The 25,599-nt window shown below is 40.3% G+C and overlaps 1 protein-coding gene across 11 annotated transcripts in view; it reads right to left on the bottom strand.

Annotated features, from left to right (window-relative positions):
• Positions 1–25,599, bottom strand: part of PARD3B (par-3 family cell polarity regulator beta) — a 602,621-nt gene that overhangs the window by 318,844 nt on the left and 258,178 nt on the right. For all 11 annotated transcript variants that reach the window (XM_073306519.1, XM_073306526.1, XM_073306522.1 and 8 more), the window contains one exon: positions 5,101–5,192. In XM_073306519.1, the coding sequence (XP_073162620.1) occupies positions 5,101–5,192 (92 nt within the window). The remainder of the gene's footprint in view (positions 1–5,100; positions 5,193–25,599) is intronic.

Below are 25,599 nucleotides of genomic sequence, written 5' to 3'. Positions count from 1 at the left end.
AAACTCTACCTTTCATAGTGTAAGTTAAAAAAAACCAAACATCCCACTGCCACCCAAACAAACAGAAAAACTAGCAAGTGTTAGTGATAGAATACAGGTTCTCCTCCTGCAAGGTGCTGAACACTTTCAATTCTCAAAAGTTTCAGAACCCTACAGGATAAGGTCCACAGGGTATCAAAGCACCTTTACAGGGCAAGTGCTTGGACAGTCTAGGCAGATAATGCCTCATCCTATATGGTTCTTAGCACCACCTGAACGTGCTCAGCACCTTCTATTTCTGTTTCCATGAGATGCCACATAAATGTTCATAGCTTTCAGTAAACGAACAGCTTTTCCTCAAATGGAATAGTTTTTCCTACCTCAATGAAGAGTATAAAACAAGTTGTCTGAAGCTTTTAACCTGATTGAGTTACAAAGTCATAAAATTTCAATCATAACATATGCATAAAGACTTTTATTTATTTATTTTTACATTTGCATGACTCAAAAGCACAAACAATTTTGCCACAGTTGGAAAAAAAAAAAAAGCCGTTTGCGAATATGGTGAACAGCATTCAACAAGGTTTGGGTTCTAGTGGCTTTGGCAACTGTTTGTGGGGTCTATTTTGAACATGTTATTTCCATATACATCATTCTCATCTGACAGGAACAATTTAGAGTCTTGAACATTTAGAAAGTCCTCAAGAAAAACATGAGATACATTTAGACAAAGAGAAAAAAAGAGAAGACAGCAAAACATAAAAAGAAATAATACTTGCATATACAGGAAAATAATTGTTCCAGAAATAACATAGTAAAATGATCTAATTTGAAACTTAATAAAAGACAAAACTATTTTGCTAATTTCTGCAAGAACTGTTATTATTACAAATATTGCTAATATTTTTAATATATTCAGCCAGTCAATTTGAGGTGGACAGTTTATCTTCAGTACTCTTCTCACTATGTTCTTTAGAAGTCAGTTGTTTAGAGAGCAAAGACTTAATTTTTTTCAGGTAGTCTTCCCCTTCTTTACTAAGGTAAAGCATGTATGAAAACAAAGGAAAGCCCTTGAAATTTAAGAACTGAAATTTTGCTCGGAGTTTTTAATAGATTATAACCCACATCTGGCTGAATTCCACAGAAATTGCAGGGCACTTTTGTTTTTTCAGAATTAAATCTTTGTCTTGAATTTACTTTAAATCCACTAAAACTCAGGAAATTACCCCAGGACATATTTCCAAACTATGGGGAGAAGAGTTTGAGACTCCTCATTTTAATATTTTGGGGAAGGGGGAAAGTATTGTTTTTAAATACATGAAATCTCTTGCATTTAAACAAGTTTAAAATTGTGATATGCACGAACAAGGTATTTTCTGCCAGAAGATTAATTTACTGCAGCATTTTATCTGATTAGGATCCCTTTCCTACTCCCCGCTTTCAAATCTGGCCACCATGATCCTTGAATTCGTCAGTCCCAGACTGGATATGGTAGCTCACTGTATGTGTGACTGTAGGAAGAAGCAACACAGAAAGAGTTTGTTACAAACAGATCATCCCTTTGTTCTGGCCCCTCCATTGGCTCCTAATCTGCTTCCCCTGCCTGTTCAAGCTTTGATTTCAATGTTCAAAGCCCTCAATGGATCAAGACCCAACTACATCTCATATTGCATCTCTCCATCCATGAACTGCCAGAGAGTTTACAAAACTCAAGATGCATCATATAAGATCTGGAGATCAGCTATTCTCATTCAATGGCTGTGAAATGAGCTTCCAGACAAAGTCAGACTAATTCAGAGTTTGACCAGTTTATGGGCATGCTATAAGACCCTGCTATGTGTGAAAGTCTTCACACCACAGCCAGAATGGGGTGCAGGATACAGAGATTAAATGAAAACAAACAATATAGCCTCCGTTACTAGGGGGAAAGAGAAGTGGAGAAGACTCCATGAACTAGAGACCTCACCTTGTAAGTCTAATTTACTTGGGAAGCACCTCAATAATACAAAAAGAAAAGTGATGGATAGCTGGAGATGCAGACAATTATGAAGAACCCTGAGTAGAGGCAGGGTCTTGGTTATCTTGATAAACAACATGTTGTCAAATAAGAACAATATGACTCAGGGAAGAAGTGACATTATCAAAAACACACTGGGTACAAGCATAAGGACAAGAATAATCATGAATATATCGTGAGCAGGGCTTGATTAATCCCAATTACAAATCAATGGGATCAAGAGACATTAAAGAACCAAATGAATGCACAGATTTGGCGATGCATAATAATTACAGCAGGTGAAACAGGCTGTAGCAGCCTTTCATTAAATTTTATAAAAAACATTGGCAACCAAGCTGACTAGGTTCAATACATGTCTGATGAACGCAAAACAGCAAGCATACAGCTTGGAGACCTGGCAGGTGCATAGCAAGCTGGGAAAAAACTTTGATACCGCTTCACAACAACGTTACCATTCTACAAATAGACTGATGTCAGAAAGGATTTAAAAAGAAACTGGAAATTGCCATACCATCCAGGTGATGACCAGGGCCCCAAAGTGGGTGGCTAAACAAACAAACAAACCAAATCAGACAGGTGGGTTAAAGACCATGGCCTTCCCCAATGTTCCTTGAAAGAGGAAAAAGCCAGACAACATGAAATGACAAAGACAGAGAAGCATCTGTATTGATAGGGAAAAAGAAATTGGTGATGTTCCCTAAAAGGAAAGATGACCTGGTAGCCTGGCGCTTGTGAGACCTGGGTTCAATTCCCTGCCAGGCAACAGACTCCCTGTGTGATCTGGGCAAGTCCTTACTGTGTGATCTGTCTCAGTTCCCCACCTGTAAAATGGGGATAATAGTGCTTCCCTACTTCACATGGGAGTTGTAAGAACAACACCTTAAACCCTGCAATAGGCTCAGGTACTAGAGTGATGGGGACCATCTAAGCATGACAGATAAATTAGATAAGAAATCTTCATGACAATGCTGATTACAGTAAGGCAAATTTCAAGAGCTCAGAAATCATGAGTCAGACTCTCAGAAATCATGAGAGATTGGTGGCTATCTTACTAGCTTCAGCCCCATTGACAGTCAGTCATAGAAGATGGTGACCATTCTGAATAAGAGAAAATTTGTGAATTGGCAGCCTTTCATCACGTTTTCATGAGACAGGTTAAACAATACCCCGAAATTGCTAGACATGGTAAAAATCAGAGAAGTTGGCAATACTGTGATTAGAAAACAGATTTCAAAACAAAGACTACTCAATAAGGAGGAAAAAGTATTCCATAAACAGGCTGTCATATGTCCAGAAGAGTCCTAAAAAGAGTGTGAAACAGTGGTTAAATATCCCTGTGGCATCCTGTGTCATTTACATGAATATACATCTACTCAGTAAGGAGGATAGGGATGGGGAAATCTTTATTTAGATTTAGAGCACCAGAAGATGGTACAAAACAAACGTGGAGAAAAACAAGTTTACTGCTTCTAATAGCTTATTATCCAACTCTGCTAAAGTGTGAAACACAGGACAACAATTTAGTCACAAGAAGTTGGAGACAATTTCAGAGTGAATCAGTGTAATAAGCTTACATGAAAGAAGTAGATTTTAAGGAGGTATTTAAAAGTAGAAAATGGAAGGTGCTTAGTACACAGAAATAGTAGGTGATTCCAAGCATAGGTGCAGACTGAAGGAAGGCAAAGATGAATGAGATGGCACGGAGTGGAATGAGCAAGAGAGAGAAGAACAAAATGAAAGCAAAAATGTATGTGGGGATAGAGTTTTACACATACTGCTCAGGGCTTTTAGTTCATACAGTTTTGACAACTGACTAGAAAATGCAAAATTATAGTAAAGGATTATTTGCCTTCACCAAAATTGAGTTGTTAGTTTGATTATGATATCTTAGCAGTCATGTTTAGTTTTCCAAAGTACATCTTTTAGTTCACAGTTAGGCAATGTACTGTCATAACTAGTTTTCTACAACAAAGAATATTAATGGACACCAGATTATTTCACATTCTAAAAAGTGACTTCACAGTACTGTGATTTATACAAATAACTTCTCAACTTCTCATTAAGATTTAACCTGTCATAAGGACAGGTGAACACTAGCCTGGAATCATTTTGCTCTGAACTCACTAGGCTAAGTCCTTAATGAAATTCAGCCTGCCATCAGTTATATTAGTGGATGATCTGACCCACCTTGAAACTTGATGACTTTGGTTCAGTGGGTTTACACAAAGGTTATTTTTTGTTTTGGTTCACATTCTGAGTTTGCTTAGAATTTCAGATTGGAAGAAACCCAGAAACTCAAAGTGAAACACCACCTACTTTCCCCAAGTTTCATACCAAATCTTGCATGGTTTCCAACCCAAATTGTAAATCATCTTTATTTCACTCAAATCTTGGCCTAAGTTCACCCTTTCAGCAGTCTTTTCCAAGCAGTCAGAAAAACTAACAGACAACTTAGATCACAACAACCGTGTTAGACTTCAGCACCAGCTATCTCCTGCCTAGTATAACTGAAGGAAAGAGGAGTTACTCATCTGATTGTCCTAGAAGGACAGGTCTCACAAAAGGTGCCTATGCAAATTTGCCTATCCTGCACAATGGATGATCTAGATATAGCATTTTACCGGTTATAAAAGTGCATCTACAAATATAATAAAAGTCTAAAAAGCAACTGAAGAAATAACCTTAATAATAAAAACAGAGATGACAGTTTAACCAAGAAAATTATTTACTTTTTGTGGGACATTAAGGATCAGAGGAGTGCTTATTTGTTTAGACACATACACTCCACTTATCTTAGTCTTTAAGCTGCTTGTGAAATTGATTAAAAAAGCAAAACACAAACATATAAAAGAGCAGCATATGTCTTCCTTCCCCCATAACCCATCATCAGTCAGAACATACAATACAGGTCAAAGTCACTAACATTCATCATCCAAGGTAAAAGATACAGTGGAGTGAATTTTCAGGGTGGAAAGGAAAAAAGGAGGAAGTCACTATGACGATGGGCACATGTACTTAAAATAAAAATGACATAGTCTTCTTGTCCTGTATGCTGGGAAACATATTCATGAATCAATATTAAACAGAAGGTTTAATACTCATACCTGAAAGTGAACTTGGCCTTCTGAGATGTCAGCTGTTCAGTGTGCCCAGTGAGATCCATTTCTCCATCTTCAAAAGATAACTGTGTTGCACCCTATTGAGAGAGTCACATTTTGAAATAAAATATATTTTGATGGGTTTGAAACAATAGTTGTATGATATTTGAATCTCCGCTTGAAATGGAAAACAAGAACAAGCAGAAATATCTCAGCATTCCAGTTGGCAGTGGAAATGAGAGGTTCTGTTCTATATATAGAACGTAAGGCACTCTGCTGTTTCTCTAAGCACTTTGTATCTGAGGTGCTTTCCTTATTGAACAGAGTCCTACGCGCTTACAATGACTTTCTGGTTTAATACTCTGGGAAGTCCATCATTATTTGCTTTCAGAACTCAAATGCTAACATACTGTACAGTAATCAAGGCCACATGTATTCTACAGTACATTAGGTCTCTATTATATAGCAGCAATCTCCCCTGCCCAAACTTATTTGGCTTGTTGAGGGATTTGGTGAGGTGCCTCCCCTTTCATCTTGTGGTTGTGCCCTAATTCTTCATTTTCTTCCCCTTCCTTGAGTGGCTCATTTCCTCCCCAAATTTACATGGTCCATTGGTGACTCAGATTTGCTCAGTGCCTGCCAAGTCAGAATGGAAGGGGATCAGAGAGGAGGAAAACTGATTCTGTTGGTGCCCAACTCACTTGGCCATCTTGCCCCACAAGTCTAGATCTCCTCTACCCTCATTAGTCGGACAGAGGCATAACATACTCATGTGGGCCCCACAGCGCTCTCCAAGTTAAAGAGATAGTGCAGAAGCTGCAGAGTAGAGCTTGCATACCCAAAAAGCTCCTTGGGAACAGAAAAAGCCTTCTGGCTTCCCCAATGCTATTTGCCAGATAATGAGTGGGAATGGCTGGAGGGAAAGGGTTGTGAAGAATCACCGAAACTCTGCAAGAAAGAAAGTACTTGAAGCTGAATTTTTCTGGTGCTTCTGAGCTCCATAGAGGTACAGATCTGGCCTGAAACTCTCACTTTTTCTGATCCAGAGCCACCTCCTCAGCCAATGATCAGCTGGCTGGCTTTGAAGAAACCCAATAGCTTTGGCTCTTCAGTATCTGCTTTTGCAATAGTGCTACAGCAGGGAGAATATGTATGTGGTAAAAGCAGTTTTTTGCAACAACCTCACAGAAAAGAATGTTACGCAGCCATTTGACCAGATACAAAATATGTTGCACACAGGGACCTGGCATTAACGCCAAAGCACTTTGGAAACTATCATTTAACTTTCTGTTCCAGAACCTCATCTTCTTTGTGTTTGCTTTCTTCTTTATTGGGAAGGGGAAGAGGTACCAAAGAGATAAGACCACTGTCAGCTTGTGATGTATTAGCTTTAATGTACTGTACTTCACTGTGACCCTCATGGCAATAATGTAAACAGAGCAAAATCCATAACAAAGACCTTCCTTGGAGAGGTCACTTCTGCCAGCTCTTGTAACAGGAATATAGCTGGAAGATATAAATCTTCAGATGTCAGCACACAAAGAGAATTCAATTCATTGTTTGATCTTAACCAGATAAAAACTAAAGTTAATTTTTTTCACCAATGGAACACATTCGTCCAGTGTATATTCTTACTGTTACCAAGTTGTCTTCAGATAATCAGAGTGGCAAGGTTGTATGCCAAATCTAAAAACAATAGCAGCTGGACTGGTTATTCTATTTCCTCAATAATAAGAGCTTACGGCCTAAGAAGAAACTATGTTATAACTTTCCATTTCTCTCAGAAATATGATTTTGTAAGACTGGTATTGTTGAGGTCTATATATATATATATTATAGTGTCTTGATGATTTATATGACAAGTTGTTCAGTTTATAAGTAACAAGGGAAAAAAAGATGGATTTTTCTTGCAAGCTAAGCTTGGAATTGGTAGATCAAACTGGGTTTTATCTTGTTCACGAACTATTCTTTAAGTGGAATCTAACATAGTGACAGAATAATTGCCTAATCTGAATAGAAGTCAGCTCACTCCAATGTAGAATAGCAAAACCAATACAGCTAATAAGAATAAAAGCTATTTTTTGTAATTAAAGTAAGTAAATAAGACTGAGTACACAGAGGAGGCAGATATTTTGCAGTCATTTTCATAGTGGAACCACTCTTCAAGGGACAATTCTCTGATAAACTCTGAGAATTCCCTACTCTGTATTATCTCATAAATCAACAAAGCAATCTCAAACAAAGGGTAAGTGATGCAAATCTGACGCACAGTCTCCAAGCGATGACTTCTACTTCCTAGCAAATCCAGCCTTGACGGCAATAAGATCCACAAGCACACAAACTTAATTAACAGGAATGTATGAGATCTAGCAACTCACTAGTAAAGCAAACCCTGTAACAACATGGTAATACTGGTGCTGAAGACGCTCTTGCCTTTGTATAGGGTTGGCAATAGTAACACAAATAGAAATATCAGAATTTGATCTCATACTGCACCTTTTACTCACAAGTATTCCTAGATTTGAAGACATAAAGGATCTTTTGGATCACCTGATCTCCAGCATAACAAAGACCTTAGAACCTCACCCTGTAATTTCTGCATCAAACCCAGTACTTCTGTTTAAGCTGTACTCTCAACTCAAAGACATAAGGCACTCAATCACAACAGTCATCATTAGGAGCTGAAAAATAGTACAAACGCAGCCTTACATATTAAAACCTCTTATTGACAGAGGGAAGGTGGACCAGAACACTGAGTTTACAATCTGAGAAGTGGCATGGAATCTCTTGTTTCAGGGCGATAATCATCAGAAATGGGCAGAAGGGAATTCCACATAATACCTCAGCTAACCTGTAGAACTGTACTAGGTTTAATCCCATCACCTTCTGGCCCAAATGAGAGAATGCTAGCGCATGAGCTTATGGCAACATGAGAACCATTAAAAAATAATAAATAATCCCACAATAATGCTTCCAGAGCTGACTTTAGATTTTTCAACAGCAGCAGAAGTAATAACTGTGTCACCATATAATTTACTCAGAGTCAACTGACAGCATAATACAAAAGCACTACAGGTTTTATTTTGCAAATAAGGAGTATAACATGCTAAATCACGTGGTGAAAGGAAAGTCACGAAATTGCACATATCTAAAACCAGGGAAAATATTTTTACTTTCAATTTAAGAAATTTAAAGAAAGTGCTGTTAAAAACCATGTCTTTCAAATTAGAACCAGAAGGGAGAAAACAAGACTTTTGTAATATAGTCAACTTTGAAACCTATCCTCTTGGCCAGTCCTGTACAAACACATATAACCCAAGTGCTTGAAAATTTCTTGTATTCCTTTTGCTACAGCTCTCAAATTGTGCATGACTGCATGTGCCTGAGAGAGAGAGAGTGTGCGTTTAAACCATTGACTGAGATATATCAGAAACCCTTATCTTTCCTTCTCAACAAAAAATACCATGTTTAGATTTGTTGTACATTACACACAATACTGAAAAGATGTTAGAGATAACCAGGCAAACAAGTGTAAAAATGTTCCATTACAGCGTTAGCATGATAAAATGGCTACTTACCTTTTATTGTGATTCTTCAACAGCATTGTGTTTGCATAGTCACACCAGAGAGGAATGTGTCCCCAACCCAGCAATGCTCAACTTCAGAAATATTCAGAGCTCAGGTTATAAAAGGACCCCCAACTATCTCAATTCCTCCTGGTAAACCAATAATGCTGTAAGATTAGTAGTTACAGGCAATGGGGAAGATGGGCAGACAGTGTGAAAATGCTCATACATCACTCTTGAAAAGCTACAGTTATGACAAGTAACCATAATTTTCTTCTTGTGTTCCAGCAATGGCAGAGACACAGCGTGGTTTCCTACCTCCACAGGAGTTCTGCCACCATTGTTTTCAATATTAGCATTGAGTGGGTGATGGATAAGCTTGAGGAGGCAGCTGTCGATGCTGCTGAGCTGAGCACTATTCTGTTTTGAGATCTTGAATAAGCCAATGACATTTCTTGTTGGCTCAGTTTGGTGAATTGCTGCACAGACAGGTCAATCTTGACGGGCAAGAAGCAGTACGCTAGGTCTGGTTATTTATCAGGATAAAACAAAGACCCTGACCATCACTATCATGCAGCCTCCAGCTCCAGATTATAACCAGCTCAGTATTAACCTGTCCGGACAGGACATCGGGAAAGTGGTAACTGTTGAGGACTTGGGCAGCATCATAGACAGTACTGGAGGATGCTCAAGAGACGTAGACATCTGTATAGCAGCAGCTGCCACCATATTTTTGGCCTTTCGGCAACCTCTGTGGCAATGACACAACATCAAAGCTTGCTACAAAGTTGCAGATCAATAGAACGTTGGTTATACCAACTTTGTTGCATAGCAGCAAAAAATGGCACTGACGAAGTCTGAAGAGCATTGGATTGACATTTTCAATTCTTGTTGTGTTTGCCAACTGCTCCACATTAAGTGTCAGGACGAGATCAGAAATGAGGATATTCTAAGCCAAAACACAGCAATTGCCTCCATCATCATCACTGGGTCGGCTTAGGCAGCTTTCTTGGTATGGATATGTTATTAGAATGGAAGTCCAACTAATTCTGAAGCGTCTTTACCAAAGAATGCCGCTACACAGCTGGAGATCAGGTGGTCACCAAAAGCTTCAGAGGTGCGATAAGATTTCCAGGGATGGACAAACTGAATATCCAGCCAGACTACCGTAAGAAGCTATCTAGAGATCAATCTGGGAGCTGCTCAGTCTGCTAGGCAGCCACATTCTGTTGGGATTTGCCATGATGATGATGGTTCCAAAACAAGTCTCAGAATCAGATGCTGAGTTGAGAGAGTAGTGCTGTATAAATGTCTGAAGAAAACCCCAGGTGGCAGCCCTGCAGCAGGAACACCTTGCACCTAAAGCATAAGGTGTGCATTTAACATTATCTTTTATCAATCTGAAGAATGCAAATGAATATATGCATCAACTAGGGAAGTTTATGTACATATAGACAAAGCCCAAAGTAAAAGATCTTGATTTGGAACGTAATTTTAATTGAAAGAGTTAAAAATGAAAATAGTTATTTGAAGTTCAAGCTTACAGTGCTGCATCCCTTGAGGACACAGGCTTTTTAAAACGCAGTACCAGAAAATCCTAATCCTAAAAGTAAAAGGTCACAAAGCAGCAGCAGCAGGTTATAGCTCTTTATTTCCTTATTTGGCCAATAACAGCCCTCCTTTCAAGAAAGTTCAGCAGGAGTTCAGATCTTACCAACCTAACAAACAGAAACATGCAAGGAAATTTGTGGGCTTAAAGGGATACTTAGTTTACAAATGCAGGAAATGTATCATCTGTTGCTCTCACAGACAAGTTTAATTACCACATTTAAAAAGTGAACATTTTTAGCAACACTTTCAGGATCAGGAGAGCATTTCTGACAGCCAGAATGAGTTTAAACACCGCAGCACTATTTTTAGCTTTAAAAATAAACACTTTCATAAATATTCCCAAACCAATTAGCAGCAGCTAGAAAGTAAAGGTGTTTACATTTAGTTAGGACTAGACCCAACAATTTACAGACTGCACATAAGAAACACAAGAGCACAAACCCAATCTACTATCAAGGGGTGAATACAAATTTACCCTGTTTAATTTTAAAATATTTTAACTTAACCTTAATGTAAATCAGTTGAACCACAGAGACACACATGCCACTGAGAACTGTTCAAAGACACCTGTTGTACAGCTTTTAAGATTTTGATAGTATGATTCCACGTCTTAATGCATTTCCTCAGAAAAATGTAACATTTTTTCACCGTGTGTGTGTGTGTGTGTATAAAAATCAAAGGAAGCACTCCTTGTTGAATTACAATAACCAGTGTCTTTTATTATTACATTACTACTACAGGTATCAGATCCAAAAACCCTAGAAATATTGGAAAGGCTTCAGAATCCAAACCTTATCTGTGTTGTCCTGCTGCACATTTAGTGTCCCTAATTCTACAATGGGCCTAATCTAAACCTTGGATGCCAACACTTCTCAGTTTTAGGGTGGGAAAGATAATTGGGAGGAGGTATTCAAACTCAGGACTCCAATCTAAATAACTGATCTCAGGCTCATTTCTAACTACTGCAGCATTATTACTACAAAACTTCTACTGGTATTTTAGGTTTATAGGTCCAGCCCTAATCCAGTAGCATTTAGGCAAATAGTTTAACAACATAAAAGTCTGTATGAAGTAGCTTACAGTTAAATATTACCAGTTGCCTAACTCCGAGTAAATTTTAACTGGTTATCAAGAAAGCACTACAGGTAAAGCTAATATCTATGAACATTAAACAGACATTTACTTTAAATTAAATTAACCATTAGCTATTTCTTCTTCTACAGAGTAAGGATATTTTAAAGCTAGACAATATATTGACTGATGATGTATTTTACAAAATAAGCAGTCAGTTATCAGCAATCTGTTCTTTGCCATCTCTGTAGAAGAAAGGATGGATCAACTAAAAAAAGAAGACTTTTTAAACAGCAAAGAAAAAAACACAAGCCTGCTGTGTATTAAATACTTTTGGTGGACTACACAAAAGATTAAACTCATTTAGGTACCAGAAACAAAAACTATTGAAGTCAAGATCAGCATTTCATCTGTTCAGCAAATCTTTCAACATTAGGCTATCACAACCCTGTCTGTCTCTACCCACACAGTAACAAATAAAAGGAGAAAAAAGCGGTCTGAAATAGATGTTTGCAAGCAGAATGTTTAGTACTGCATATGTAGAGCTAAAAGAGGCTTCAAGAGAACTCTGGCTTCATTTTAACACCTTGCTATTTATTTCTTCCACTAAATTCAAACATGAAACTAGACTCTTGAAAAACAGACAGTCAGAGAAAAATGTATTTCTGAGCATGCTCTTAATTGCAAAGTCCATCTTAAAGAGGAAGATGTTGACTGATGGACATCTAATCTGCCATATTTTAAACTAATATTTTTAGAACTGTAAATATATATTTTTAAAAGAATGAAACATTCCTAATTGTACAACATCCATTCGTCTAGGAGCTCCATATCATAATTACCATCAAAACATCAACCAGACTCTTTTTTAAATTAGTCAAACTAATGTACATGCCAGTCAATAAAATACTGCTAAACCGAAGGAAAAGATGGCAATATTTTCTACTGGACTCTTCCAATCTTTCCAGAAGTGTGCTTAATGTAGATGATTCTGCCACCATAAAACGTGATATGTATTTTTAAACAGCCCGCAATACTTCCATTTCACTTACTGATTAAACTATATCATCCTCTTAACCATTCAGAATAAAATTAATTTGAAATGGATAACTGATGGAATTGTGCAGTGTCTACAAATGCAATTAATCACTTGATGAAGATGATTTTAGGGCAGGCATAGGCAACAAATATGAAAACATGAATCTTAAAGCTTCTTTCACTTTTGTCAATTGAAATGTATTCCACTGGACTACTTGATATGATTTGGGAATGAGGCCAGTTGGTAGATTGATTAAACAAAGGCTCATTTTAAAAAAGAAGAAAAAATGTACTTCTTCAGATGTTCTTAACAGAAGTGATCTGATGTTTAGTAACTATGTTTAGGCCATATATATTTTGACTTCCAGCAACATGTGGTAAGTCAAGAAATGGTGACAGCAACATTTCCCCCCCACGACTACACAGGGATTTCCTGAATGTCTGCATGTGCCACTAGAGGCTCCAATTCAGTAAGATAGTTCCTAAGCATCTGCTTAGGTAATCAGTGGGACTACTCATGTGCTTAAAGTTAAGCATGTCCTTAAGTACCTTGTTGAATTGGTGCCAGGATAAGAACTGGGAAAGGGAAGGAAAGAGGTAATGGTTAGGAACACCTGTTATGGTACCATCATCAAAATAACACTGGAAAACTTGACAAAAGGGGGCAAGGGGAGAGGAAACAAAAATTCAAATGAAAAAAAACTTATTGGATGCAAAAAAACTGAAAAAAATCCTGCCCTTATTTATTTTAAAATATCTTAATCTGGGTTTAGTTATCAGTTATTAGTTTGGGTTTGCACATGTTCTTTGTGAGTTTTCTCTATTATGAGTATTAATCACTATGGTCAGTAATTTTTAAATTCTAAACTAATAAAATTACACATATTGTGACAGGACAAGGCCAGATGGCTATAGAAAAGTAGCAGGAGATAGATATATTATCTCCAGGCTAAACAAATCCCTGGTACCAGGATAAATTAAATGGCAGCTGCTCCAAGTCAATTAAGACACCTGGGGCCAATTAAGAACTTTCCAGAAGGCAGGGAGAAGGCTAGGTTGATTGGGACACCTGAAGCCAATCAGGGGCTGACTGAAACTAGTTAAAAGCCTCCCAGTTAGTAAGGTGGGTGTGGATGTCAGGAGCTGTGGGAGGAAGTTGTGCTGTTGGAGAGACTGAGCAGTACACGCTATATCAGGCACAAGGAAGGAAGCCCTGAGGTAAGGGTGAAGTGGAGCCTGAGGAAGGGGGGGCTGCTGTGGGGAAGTAGCCCAGGGAATTGTACATGTCATGTTTCTAAAAGGTCAGCTACCATAGCTGATACTATTGTAGGGTCCCTGGACTGGGGCCCAGAGTAGAGGGTAGGCCTGGGCTCCCCTGTTCCCCCCGCCCCCCCCCCCCCACACAATTAGTCATGGAGACTGGGAGACAACAGAGACTGTGCAAGGAAGGATAGCTTCTCTCACCTCCCTTGCTGGTTTATGATGAAAATGGCTCAGTAGACTGTGACCCTTGTCTCTAGACAGAGAAGAGTTACATGGGGAGGGTCACAGCGAGCCTCTGAGGCTAGTGAAATCTGCCAGGAAATGTGGGACCCATGGACACAAGGACAGAGCTTTGTCACACTATACAGTATGTTAGATATCTTTTAAAATTAAACCATGCTGTCATTGGAAAGTTTCTGCTACAGTAAAATATGTACACAGCTACACTGCACAAGGGCCAATGTAAATATTTGAAAATTCAGGCATTGCATCATGACACTTGCAGAAATAATCATAACATGAAAAGCTGGATAGAGGCTGCCTTATATCTCACCCTAAAATACTGAAGGCCAGAGAAATACTGTTCTGTGTACATTTGAATGTAGTATAACAATGTGTATCTTAAAGACCTTTGTACAGAACTATACAAAATCTGAGATGGTGTAGAAATAATAATATTTGAGCTCCTTCAAAGGAAAGGGATTATGATGCAAGTGAAGAGTAAATTATGCATTTAAACAGATTTAAGTAGAGCAGGGATCATTTCAGGTCTGGAGAATTGTAACTAGTACACACAGCATTGGTCTGCCATCAAACTGTATAAAAGCTGCCAGGGCAATGAAACACAAGGCCTCAGCACCAAAATCAAAGGCCTCTTAACACTTAAGGTAAAGGAAATTCTCCATTAGCTGTAATAGTATTAGGGTTCACACCTTTTTTAGTCAGTTGCTTTCTGAGGGAGGCTAGGAAGAACAGACAGAGCAAATCCTAGTGTAATTAAGCGCAGGGCTCAAAGGAAGAGAAAAATCAATACTAATATTCTTGAACATCTTCAGAAATGTCGTCACATCACTCCTCTGTACATAAAACATGTCATGACTTAAGTACAGGGCTTAAGACTTGAGAGTTTACAGGGCTACACATGAGCAGTCTCCAGGGTGGTATAAAAGCTGCCTTTTATAAGCCTTGCAAAGGATACAAGATATTGGGATTTGAAGCCATTACTGGTTTAAGGCCAGGTCTACACTAGAAAATTAGGTCAGCATAATTTAGGATTGCCAGGCTTCTGGTTTTTGACCAGAACGCCTGGTCGAAAAGAAACCCTGGTGGCTCCGGCTGGCACTGCCAACCGAACCATTAAATGTCCGGTTAGCAGCACAGCGGGGGCCTGGCGCTAAGACAGGCTCCCTGCCTGCCCTATCTCCGCATGGTGGCCGGGAGCGGCCGCCAGGTCCCTGCAGCCCCTAGATGCAGGCGTGAGGGCAGCTCGTGGCACCTCCCTGGCGGCCCATGCATCTAGGGGCTGCAGGGACCTGGCGGCCGCTTCCGGGTACTACAGTAAGCGCCTCCGGGACCCCACACCTGCTCCCAGCTTCAAGTCCCCCCCGCATCCAAACATCCTCCCAGAGCCCACACTCCCACCCCAATACCCTGTCCTCTCCTGCACCCCAAATCCCTCATCCCCCGCCCCAGAGCCCTGACCCCCCCCTGCACCCGAACCCCCTGCCCCATCCCGAAGCCCTCTCCCACACCCTGAACCTCTCATTTCTGGCCCCACCTGGAATCTGCACCCCCAGCCCAGAGCCCATACCTCCCCCCCACACACCCCAACCCCCCCCCCACCCCAGCCTGGGATGAAGAAAAGGAAACATTGGAAAGAAAAGGAAACATGGAAAGAAAGGGTGAAGAAAAGGAAACATGGAAAGAAAAAAACATAGCGGCTGTTTGAAGTTGCTCAGGGATTTGGAAGATTAAAATAAATCCCAGGAAGATAGAATGGGCCAGTCATGTGATTATATGAATCTAAGGGTATGTCTACACTATGAAATTAGGTCGAATTTATAGAAGTCGGTTTTTCAGAAATCGTTTTTATATATTCGAGTGTGTGTGTCCCTACAGAAAATGCTCTAAGTGCATTAAATGCATTAACTTGGCAGAGCGCTTCCACAGTACCGAGGCAAGCGTCGACTTCCAGAGTGTTGCACTGTGGGTAGCTATCCCACAGTTCCCACAATCTCCAGAAATGAGATTCAAAAGTTTGCGGTTCTTTTCCTGTCTACCTGGTGCATCTGAGTTGAGAGTGCTGTCCAGAGCAGTCACAATGGAGCACTCTGGGATAGCTCCCGGAGGCCAATACCGTCGAATTGTGTCCACAGTACCCCAAATTCGACCCGGCAAGGCCGATTTAAGCGCTAATCCACTTGTCAGGGGTGGTGTAAGGAAATAGATTTTAAAGCCCTTTAAGTCGAAAAAAGGGCTTCATCGTGTGGATTGGTGCAGGTTTACATCGATTTAACGCTGCTAAATTCGACCTAAAGTCCTAGTGTAGACAAGGGCTAATAAGCAGAGATGTGTAATTAGACCTACAGAATTTTTTTAAATAAGACTATCTTTCCACAGTTAGAAGCCTGCACTATATCATATACTAGATCAGCAAACTAACTGCAGAAAGAATTGTTTTGTTTTTTTTTTAAATGGGATGCATGCTATCAGAGAAAGTAGAAGAAAAATTAAGTAATTATTCAAAATGTATAAATCTATAATCAATCACTTACCCTAAGTGCTTCAAGAAAGAATAAAAATAAGACCTAAGGCAGAAGTCTTATGGATAATAAAAACTGCTCTATCTTTGAGCAAAATAGATTTTACTTTGTAGATTTTCGAGCTTGTGTAAATAAAGCACTGAAAACACTGCTAAGAGCCAGATATCACATGGGCAGGCACTGTGGATGGTTCCAGCTGTGCAAATGTACTTTTTTAATTTTAATACCTTATTTACCTTTTGGTCTTTTAATTAATTTGAAGTGGATTTAGTAGAAATGTGCTAGATTAACAGCCCTGCAAATCCATGACTTAATTTATTTATGGAAAATATGTACCAACACTAAACAGTGCAAGACAGTGAAGAACCAGGTATGATGAGTTTAAATTTACCGTTCCCACTGCTTCCCGCTTTTGGACATGAGAGGTTTGTATTCAAATATGGTGCATAACCCTTGGACATTTGAGTTCCCACCAGAGTCGTTTTGGAGCATTCACATGGGAACAAAGATCACTCCGAAACTACGTTGGCTCCATAAACACTTACCTCTTTCCCAGCTGGATGGGAATTCCCTTGGGGCAATAAATAAGTGCAAAAATTAGCATTAAAACTCACATATATTTCTGCCAGGAAATCCACCAATTGGTCTCAGAGCAAATGAACAAAACTTAATGTCATCGCCTTCCAGCCTGACATGCCACCTCCAGCCCCTCAAAATCCAGAGCCCCAAACACTGTTTACATGAAGGACTTTCCCGCTGAGTGCATGGGGGGAGGAGAAACAGGAAATTATTCTGTCATGTTGCCCACTCTGCGCATGTATTAGTTTTGGGTACTTTGTGCTCATTTTCCTTTGCTCCCCACTGTAATATAAAGCAGTGTCTTTGAATTTAAAGGCATAGAATGGAGCATGTTATTTGAGAAAAAACATATGTATAATACATCTAGAGACATATCAGTTAGAGAGGGTGGATAGTCTATTTCCAGTTTATGACATCTGTCCATTAAACAACAGAACTAAACTTGGTAGTTTTTATCCTCCACTTTTCTTTATTATTATTTGCATCTTGGCACTAAGACAACCTTAGTTCATTTTCAGCATTTGCACAAACTGCAAATAAATTTGCTTGTAAGACTTTAGCAATGAAAATTAGTGGAAGGGTGTTCAGAATATTCACACTAGAAATCTGTATTTTATCTATCTTGTATATTTACAACTAGTATATTTGCAATTGAATGGTTTACATTAACAATATGTATGCATACAACATGACTTACCAAAAAGTTTATTTTATTTCCTGCACTTCAGATATACAGTAACTCCTTGTGGTATTTATGTTCCTGAAAAATGCAACTTTAAGCAAAACGATGTTAAGCGAATCCAATTTCCCCATAAGAATTAAATGTAAATAAGGAGGGGCGGGGGAAAGGTTCCAGGGAAACTTTTTTCACTGGACAAGAGACTGTGTGTGTGTGTGTGTGTGTGTGTGTATACATACTAAGTTTTAAACAAACAATTTAATACTGGTACACAGTGATGATGATTGTGAAGCTTGGTTGAGGTGGTGGAGTCAGAGGGTGGGATATTTCCCAGGGGATGCCTTACTGCTAAATGATGAACTAGCACTGGGGTGAGCCCTCAAGGGTTAACCCATTGTTGTTAATGTAGCCTCACACTCTACAAGGCAGCACGAATGGAGGAAGGGGAGCCAGCATGGCAGACAGAGACCCACTCCATGTGTGAGAGAGAGAGATGTGCATTGCCCCTTTAAGTACACTAACCCCACTCTAAGTACATTGCCTTTTTAAGTAAATCAGCAAGTTGAGACAGAAGCTGCTGCCAGGAAGCTTCCTCTGTCCTGAGCCCTGTCCTGTCCCCATCTGCTCTATGGAAATGGGGTAAGTGGGGTGCAGAAGCAGGGGGGAGAGGGACACCCTGACATTAGCCCCCCTCTTCCTCCTCCTCTCCCCCCTGTCCTGCACAGCAAACAGAAGGCTCCAGGGAGCAGCTCCAAGGCAGAGGGTAGGAGCAGCACATGGCAGTGGGAGGAGGGACAGCTGAATTGCCAGCAATTGATAGCCTGCTGGGCGGCTGCCACACAGGGAACTTAGGGAAATGGGGAGCTGACAGGGGGGCTGCCAGTCCACCCTGGTTCCAAGCCCCCACCAGCTAGCTGCAATGGGCTGCTCTTCCTGCAAGCAGTGGACAAAGCAGGCGGCTGCCAAACGACATTATAAGGGAGCAATCCACAACTTTAAACGAGCATGTTCCTTAATTGATCAGCAATGTAATAACAAAACAACATTAACCAGGACGGCTTTACGTGAGGAGTTATTGTACTTTTTTCTTTGTATTTCTGCCACAAGCAGCAGAAAACACCACTAAATGGCACTATTTGGGAATGGTACTTTTCTTTGGCTCTATAGTATTTGGAGGGTGGGGGAAAGTTGATTCCTGGGTTATGTCTACACTACTGCTTATGTCAGTATAATTTATGTCACTCAGGGATATGAGTTACGCCAATATAAGCACCGGTGTAGACAATGTTATGTTGGCAGGAGAAGCTACAGCCACTCACAGAGGTGGTTTTATTATGTTAACAGGAGAGCTCTCTCCTGTCGGCATGGAACATCTTTACCATACACCGTGCAGCTGCGCCATTATGTATAGACAAGATTTGAAAACAAGTCTACAGTTTGGTTTCTTTGTCAGTTGTGCAAAGAGTAATAGATCACATCCCTTTTAAAAATAAAAGGAGTACTTGTGGCACCTTAGAGATTAACCAATTTATTTGAGCATGAGCTTTCGTGAGCTACAGCTCACTTCATCGGATGCATACCGTGGAAACTGCAGCAGACTTTATATACACACAGAGATCATAAAACAATACCTCCTCCCACCCTTGATTATCATGCACATTGTGTAGAGAGTTGTCACTTTGGATGGGCACAATGTGCATGATAATCAAGGGTGGGAGGAGGTATTGTTTTATGATCTGTGTGTGTATATAAAGTCTGCTACAGTTTCCACGGTATGCATCCGATGAAGTGAGCTGTAGCTCACAAAAGCTCATGCTCAAATAAATTGGTTAATCTCTAAGGTGCCACAAGTACCCCTTTTCTTTTTGCAAATACAGACTAACACGGCTGTTACTCTGAAACCTTTTAAAAATAATCACTAAAAGCACTATACAAATCAAATCAGGATTATTTCTTTATGAAAATTTTATTTAATCTAGTTAATGTTCTAAATTGCATCTGTGCAATCATGCATGCTATTGCACATCTCCAATCACTGAAAAATTGAGTCCAAATTTTAGTACCACCATATGAGACTAAAGAAGGAATATTTTCAAAATTACATACAGTTACATGGAAAAATATTTACAAATTTAGTTAGTAGTAACAAATTAAAATCTAAACCCTTTAACAGCAACCAATGTGCATTCAGTGCAATCTGAAATGCCTGAAAGTACACTTATATTCTGAAAACTGTTTGTACAAATGACAGCTTAGCGTTATATCTTTCTTCCCTTCCGTTAACCTATTATCAAATTTAGCTGAATTTCACAGTCAAACAAACAAATTCCTTTTTTCCCTTTTTTTTTTTAAAATGACACTCACAAGCTTATTCTGGTATCTGAAAATCAATAGTGATGGTGCTAAAAGCATTTATCTGAAACCACCCCCTCACCATAAACTGCAGTGAGCTTGGTTTTCAAATGTCAAAATCCAAACCAGCAACAGTTTTGCCCATTATTAAAATTTCAAGGTATGTATTTTTTTTGTTTGCACTTCACACCAAAGATTTCAATTCTAAAATCAGACACAGCTTAACGCTTGTGACGCACAAAATAGCATGGACTGCTTTTCTACTGTTCTGTTAGTTCTGCATTGCTGAGAAGAAGAATATCTCGTCTTTCAGGCACATCATGTCTTCAACACCTAATATCCTATAGTGAAGGAGGGCAAAAGTTAGGCCCTGACTACATGAGAAAATTGTGCTGATTTAGCTAAATTGGTTTAGAAGCTAAGTTAGGCCAGGGCTACACAGGGGGTGGGGGTTGGGTCCCAAGCTAAGATATGCAACTTCAGCTATGCTATTCGCGTAGCTGAAGTTGAAGTATCTTAGCTAGACTTACCTGGCCATCCGCACGGCGGAGAGTCAACTGTGGCGGCTTCCCCGTTGACTCTGCTTACGCCTCCTGCCAAGGTGGAGTACCGGCATCGATTCGGGATTGATTTATCGCGTCTAGATGAGATGCGATAAATCGATCCCCGATCCAGCAGGTAGTGAAGACGTATCCTTAGTTAAATCAGCACAATCCCCTGGTTGGGGATGCCTTTACTTTGTTTTAAAAGTCCCTTATATAGATTTAGGTTCAGTTGGTAAGGAAGTGACGTGGCCAACTGTCAAACTCAGCAGATAAAACTTGGAAATGATAAGAAGCAGACAGCATGGCCCTGACCTTCCAGTATAGAGAGGTTATTTTACGTTATATCGCCAGCAGATTATGGTCCTATACCTGGCCATGGAAGGATAAACTCAGTGTATAGGTTTATCTAACTCTGATGCCATAGCTCCTATACCATCTGTTCTTCCCCGTCACTAATGTAGGAATTGTGGCCTAGGGAACAAGGCACAGCCAATGTGTCCCTGTACACCACTGACCCCTGGCTGCAATATCAGCCTCTCAGGTTAAGGTTGAGAATGGCTTTCTATTTAAAGGTCAGGTTTTCTAAGTCTCTAAAATTTGCATGCTTACTTGGATTGTCTTGAAATTTCCTGTGCCTCCTGGGGGTACTTCGTAGTGTTAGTGAGGAAAATTTTGAGTCATTGGAGCAACGAAAATCAACAGGTTTTCATAACTTCTTTTCAGAACACTTGAGGCTCAAACCATCGGTCTGACTGTCCCCCAATTAATGTCAGTCACTCAACATTTCTCTGAGCTAGTGTATGGCACCCACTCTCACTTTAGGGAAGCAATATTGAAAACATTACTAAAGGAAGAGTTTTGTGGACCCGAGCCTAAGTGAATTGCTCAGTGCCACACAGGAAGTCTGTCATGGAGCAGGGAATTGAATCCAAGGTCCCAACCACTGGATCATCCTTCCTCTCATGCCTACCTCATAAGTATTCACTTGGGGGGCGGGGCGGTAAGACTGCAAACTTATTTGCTCTTCAGTAGATTCAGGCACTGAGTTAATGAAAGATTTATCAACTCACTTCAACTCAAGTAGCTTATTTGTAACACATTAAACATGATCCCCATAGACATTTACAGTTTAGCCCTTACCTCCCAATTATAGAAGAGGCTTCAGTCTCACAAGAAATTAAAAAACTAGAGCTAAAAAAGCCCCCCAAAGTTATATCTGGACATAAGGACAATAAAAAGCTTCACAACATTTCCCAGTACAGTACACAAATCCCCAGGGTCCCAAGCTTTTCTTTATTCTGCACCAGGATATGGGAAATGTAAAGCCAGCCAATACCTCCGTTAACTTTGTGGATGTACATTGCTTGTTAAAAAAAGTATTTCCTGTTAAACGCTAATATATTGAACACGTTCATATTTGCAGAATCTATCCTCAAAGACACGTGAATTCCTCAAAAAAGAAATTCACCAAATGTGATCTTCCTGGCCTAGTGTGCACCCAGGTAACTGGGTATTGAGCAAAACTTGCAGGAGAACAGGACATAAATATAGGGATAAATTTTTGAAGTGGAAGGACACAATTCACTTTTAGCCTTACTGGGGCTAAATAAAGAAAACCAATAAAACATTTATTTAAGTCCAGAGCAGTGTTAAATAGCCTCCATATCAAATCACAAATTCAAGGTTAGCCCTCGTCAACCTAACCCATAGCATTCTGCCCATTTTATGAGGTGGAATGTGGGTACATCAGTCTGCAAAAACTTATGCTCTTCCTCCAGTCTAATAGTGTCCACCAGTTGATCTCCTGGGTCTCACATTTAGCGCTGGGAGGTTTGAGCCTCTCACCCACATAGGACCCCAGCTATAAGCCGTGTTTTAATTATTAACTCACTTACAAACTTACAACATTTAAATCCTGTTCTTACTCTTTATTAACCTAAATCTGGGCCTCCAAAATGTGGCGAGGAAGGCAAAAAAGTCCACTGGACGGACATCTTGCCAATCCTGCACTGAGAGAAAACTTCCTTCCTGATCCCAAAAGCTGGCAGTCAGATCCGCAGCACCAGTTCAAGCTACTCCTCCACCATAAAAGTGTGAGGGTGGGGCAGCAACAAGCAACCGCAGCAGAATGCATGCTGCACGCCTTATGGACTTCATGTACAGGAAAGGGAAAGGTATGGGAGACAATCAGCTAACCCCAGCCTAAACAATGGCAGCGGAGAGAGGTAGAGAATACTCACCGCTTACCACCACTTAGGCAAGATATCCATCTATAGCTACTCAGGGAGAGAGAGAAGCCCTAGAGTAGACAGTCATGCCCCTCTTTTCAAGACTCCTGTGGGTCTCTCCCCCATGCAAGTCCAATCAAACATTCTCCTTGGTTAGAGTGGAGGAAGGAGGGGAGTTTAAGACAGCCAACACAATACAGGTATAATAAACGTTAAATGAAAGCCTGAATCCCTTTGAAGAATTAAGGATTGCCATTTATACGTAAGAAAACATACTGCCCTAGACAGAGCTCTTGATCTTGATCCTAATCCTCAATGGGAACGAAGGCAACTCTGTATCATTTTAATTCTGTACAATTCAATTTTAGCATTTTAATTTTCTACAATTCTGTGTACAAACGTGCAATATTCTAAACCTCATTTTAAGATCTGAAATTGCAGCTGTGGTGTTACACTACATTTAGGAGTGGATATTTATAATAAATCCATAGGAGTTGACTCACATGACAAAGACATTAATACCACTGGCTTATCTTAAATCCACAAGGTAATTTAAAACACAAAGAGTAATCATCTGAGAGAAAATTTCTAACAAATCCTTTTGACTCCATGAAGGTATTTTCAACCTGTCTCAGGATTTAAAAATACACTAGAAAATAAAACCAAAGGTATTTTACAAAAGGTTATGTTAATTATTAACTGCTTTTTGAAGTAACAACCTGGGTGAGTAAATAATTTGACAGCATGGTGGTATAAATTGCAATGGAAAAAGCAAAATAATTATTTTATGAAAAAAAATGATTGAGAGAAGCTAAGGTGCACTGAAATTTTTTAAGCAAAGACAGATCATCAGATGGAAATTCACTGGGAACAAACCAGCACAGCAATAATAAAGCCACATAGATTAATTAGGGTTGAAATACTATAACAAGCAGAGTCTTGCATAATATCTCCTACTGGTAAACATTATAAATACAAAGGGACCAATCACAAGTACTGCAAGACCTGGTACTAATGCGCCTGATATCTAATTAATTTTGGGAAAATAACAACATGATCCCCATCGCTAACTTCATTTTTATATCATACAGGTATGTTTATTGACTGAAATCACTTCTTTGGGATTATAGAAGGGTTTAATTGCACTATAGCTCTAAACTAATAGAGCTGCATCCTTAATTGCAAGAGCAAGGGTCAGGGAGTAGATAGTTGCTGCTTAGGTAAGCATGACAAGTGACATGAGCAAATGAGTACTATTCGATATGAGAGACAATAGAACCGGTTATTAGATCTCCTATTTCTTATGTACCTCCCTACACAAACATGCAAAGTTCTATGGCGCACTGGTCTCCCATTGGTCAGACAGGGAAATAAGAGAGCTGTCAGGATAGTTAGTAATAAAATGGGCTTCCAGCAGCAGTATCTGTTTTTTAAGTAAATGTTACCACTTATAGTGGTGGTTTCCTGTAAAGAAGATATCCCCAGAAGCATGTTTAGTACAGACGTCTGTGATACAAAGTGAAAGGCAACATCTAATCTATCTCCGCTAGTGCCATTAACTCGTTCCATCATCTCCCCACGCCTCTGTAGGAGATCTTCAAGCTGGTTTCAATTTCAATGGAAACACATCCACTGTGACAGAGTAACCCTCTTTTCTTTGCTTCCTTCAAATAAGGGATAGTCATATCTCAGAGACGCAATAAACTTCATAGTACAGCCTCCATTACCAACATTCTGGCTCCATATAACATCATCAAACCAAATTCCTAATATGAGGTTAGTAGGTGTTGACTAAATTGTCATTCTATCAACTTGGTCTTTCCACACTTAAATCTCAGTCGAAACAAATCACTTCATGAGTCAGTCAGTCAAATTCCATGTTAGGATCACCTTAACTAATGCACTGAATGTATAATAAAAAAAATCCTTATATCCGAGTAGCATATAAGACTGCTGCTCGTGTTAACATGTTTGTGATTTTCTGTTCAGGTTTCCATGAAGTGCTATGACATTTTTTTAAACTAGATGCAGGTAGCTATATTTTGGTCAGCTTCTTAGGCCACATCTGAGAAATTCCACTGACTGCCCACTAAATGTACCTAAGACGTTGGGCTGTGTTCAGCATAACAAATGCTGTAGTCCAGTGTAGGGTTGCCAGGCATCTGGTTTTCGACCGGAACACACAGTCGAAAAGGGACCCTGGCGGCTCTGGTCACCACTGCTGACCGGGTTGTTAAAAGTCCGGTCAGTGGCACAGCGGGGCTAAGGCAAGCTCCCTGCCTGCCCTGGCTCTGCGCAGCTCCTGGAAGCAGCCAGCATGTCTGGCCCCTAGGCACAGGGGCAATCAGGTAAGCTCTGCACACTGCCCCCACCCCGAACACCACCTTCGCAGCTCCCATTGCATGGGAACAGTGACCAATGGAAGCTACGGGCGCGGGCAGCATGCATCACACAGAGCTACCTGGTCCCTCCGCCTAGGGGCCAGCAATGCCGGCCGCTTTTGGGAGCAGCGCGGAGTCAGGACAGGCAGGAAGCCTGCCTCAGCCCGCTGCGCCACCGACTGGGAGACGCCTGAGGTAAGCACCACCCAACTGGAGCCTGCACCCCAAACACTCCCTGCCCCGGGTCAGAACCCGCCTCCTACACCCTGAACCCCTCATTTCTGGCCCCACCCCAGAGCCCACACCCCCAGTTGGAGCCTACACCCCCACTGCCTGCCCCAGCAAGTAAAAATGAGTGGAGGTGAGGGAGAACTAGTGACAGTGGGAGGGAGGCGGGCTGGAGTGAGCAGGGGCGAGGCCTCAGAGAAGG

The sequence above is a fragment of the Lepidochelys kempii genome, chromosome 11, assembly GCF_965140265.1.
Source record: "Lepidochelys kempii isolate rLepKem1 chromosome 11, rLepKem1.hap2, whole genome shotgun sequence".
NCBI classification, from domain to species: Eukaryota; Metazoa; Chordata; order Testudines; family Cheloniidae; genus Lepidochelys; species Lepidochelys kempii.
Note: the sequence above shows the minus strand (reverse complement) of the source record. Positions and strands in the feature narration are given on the sequence as shown.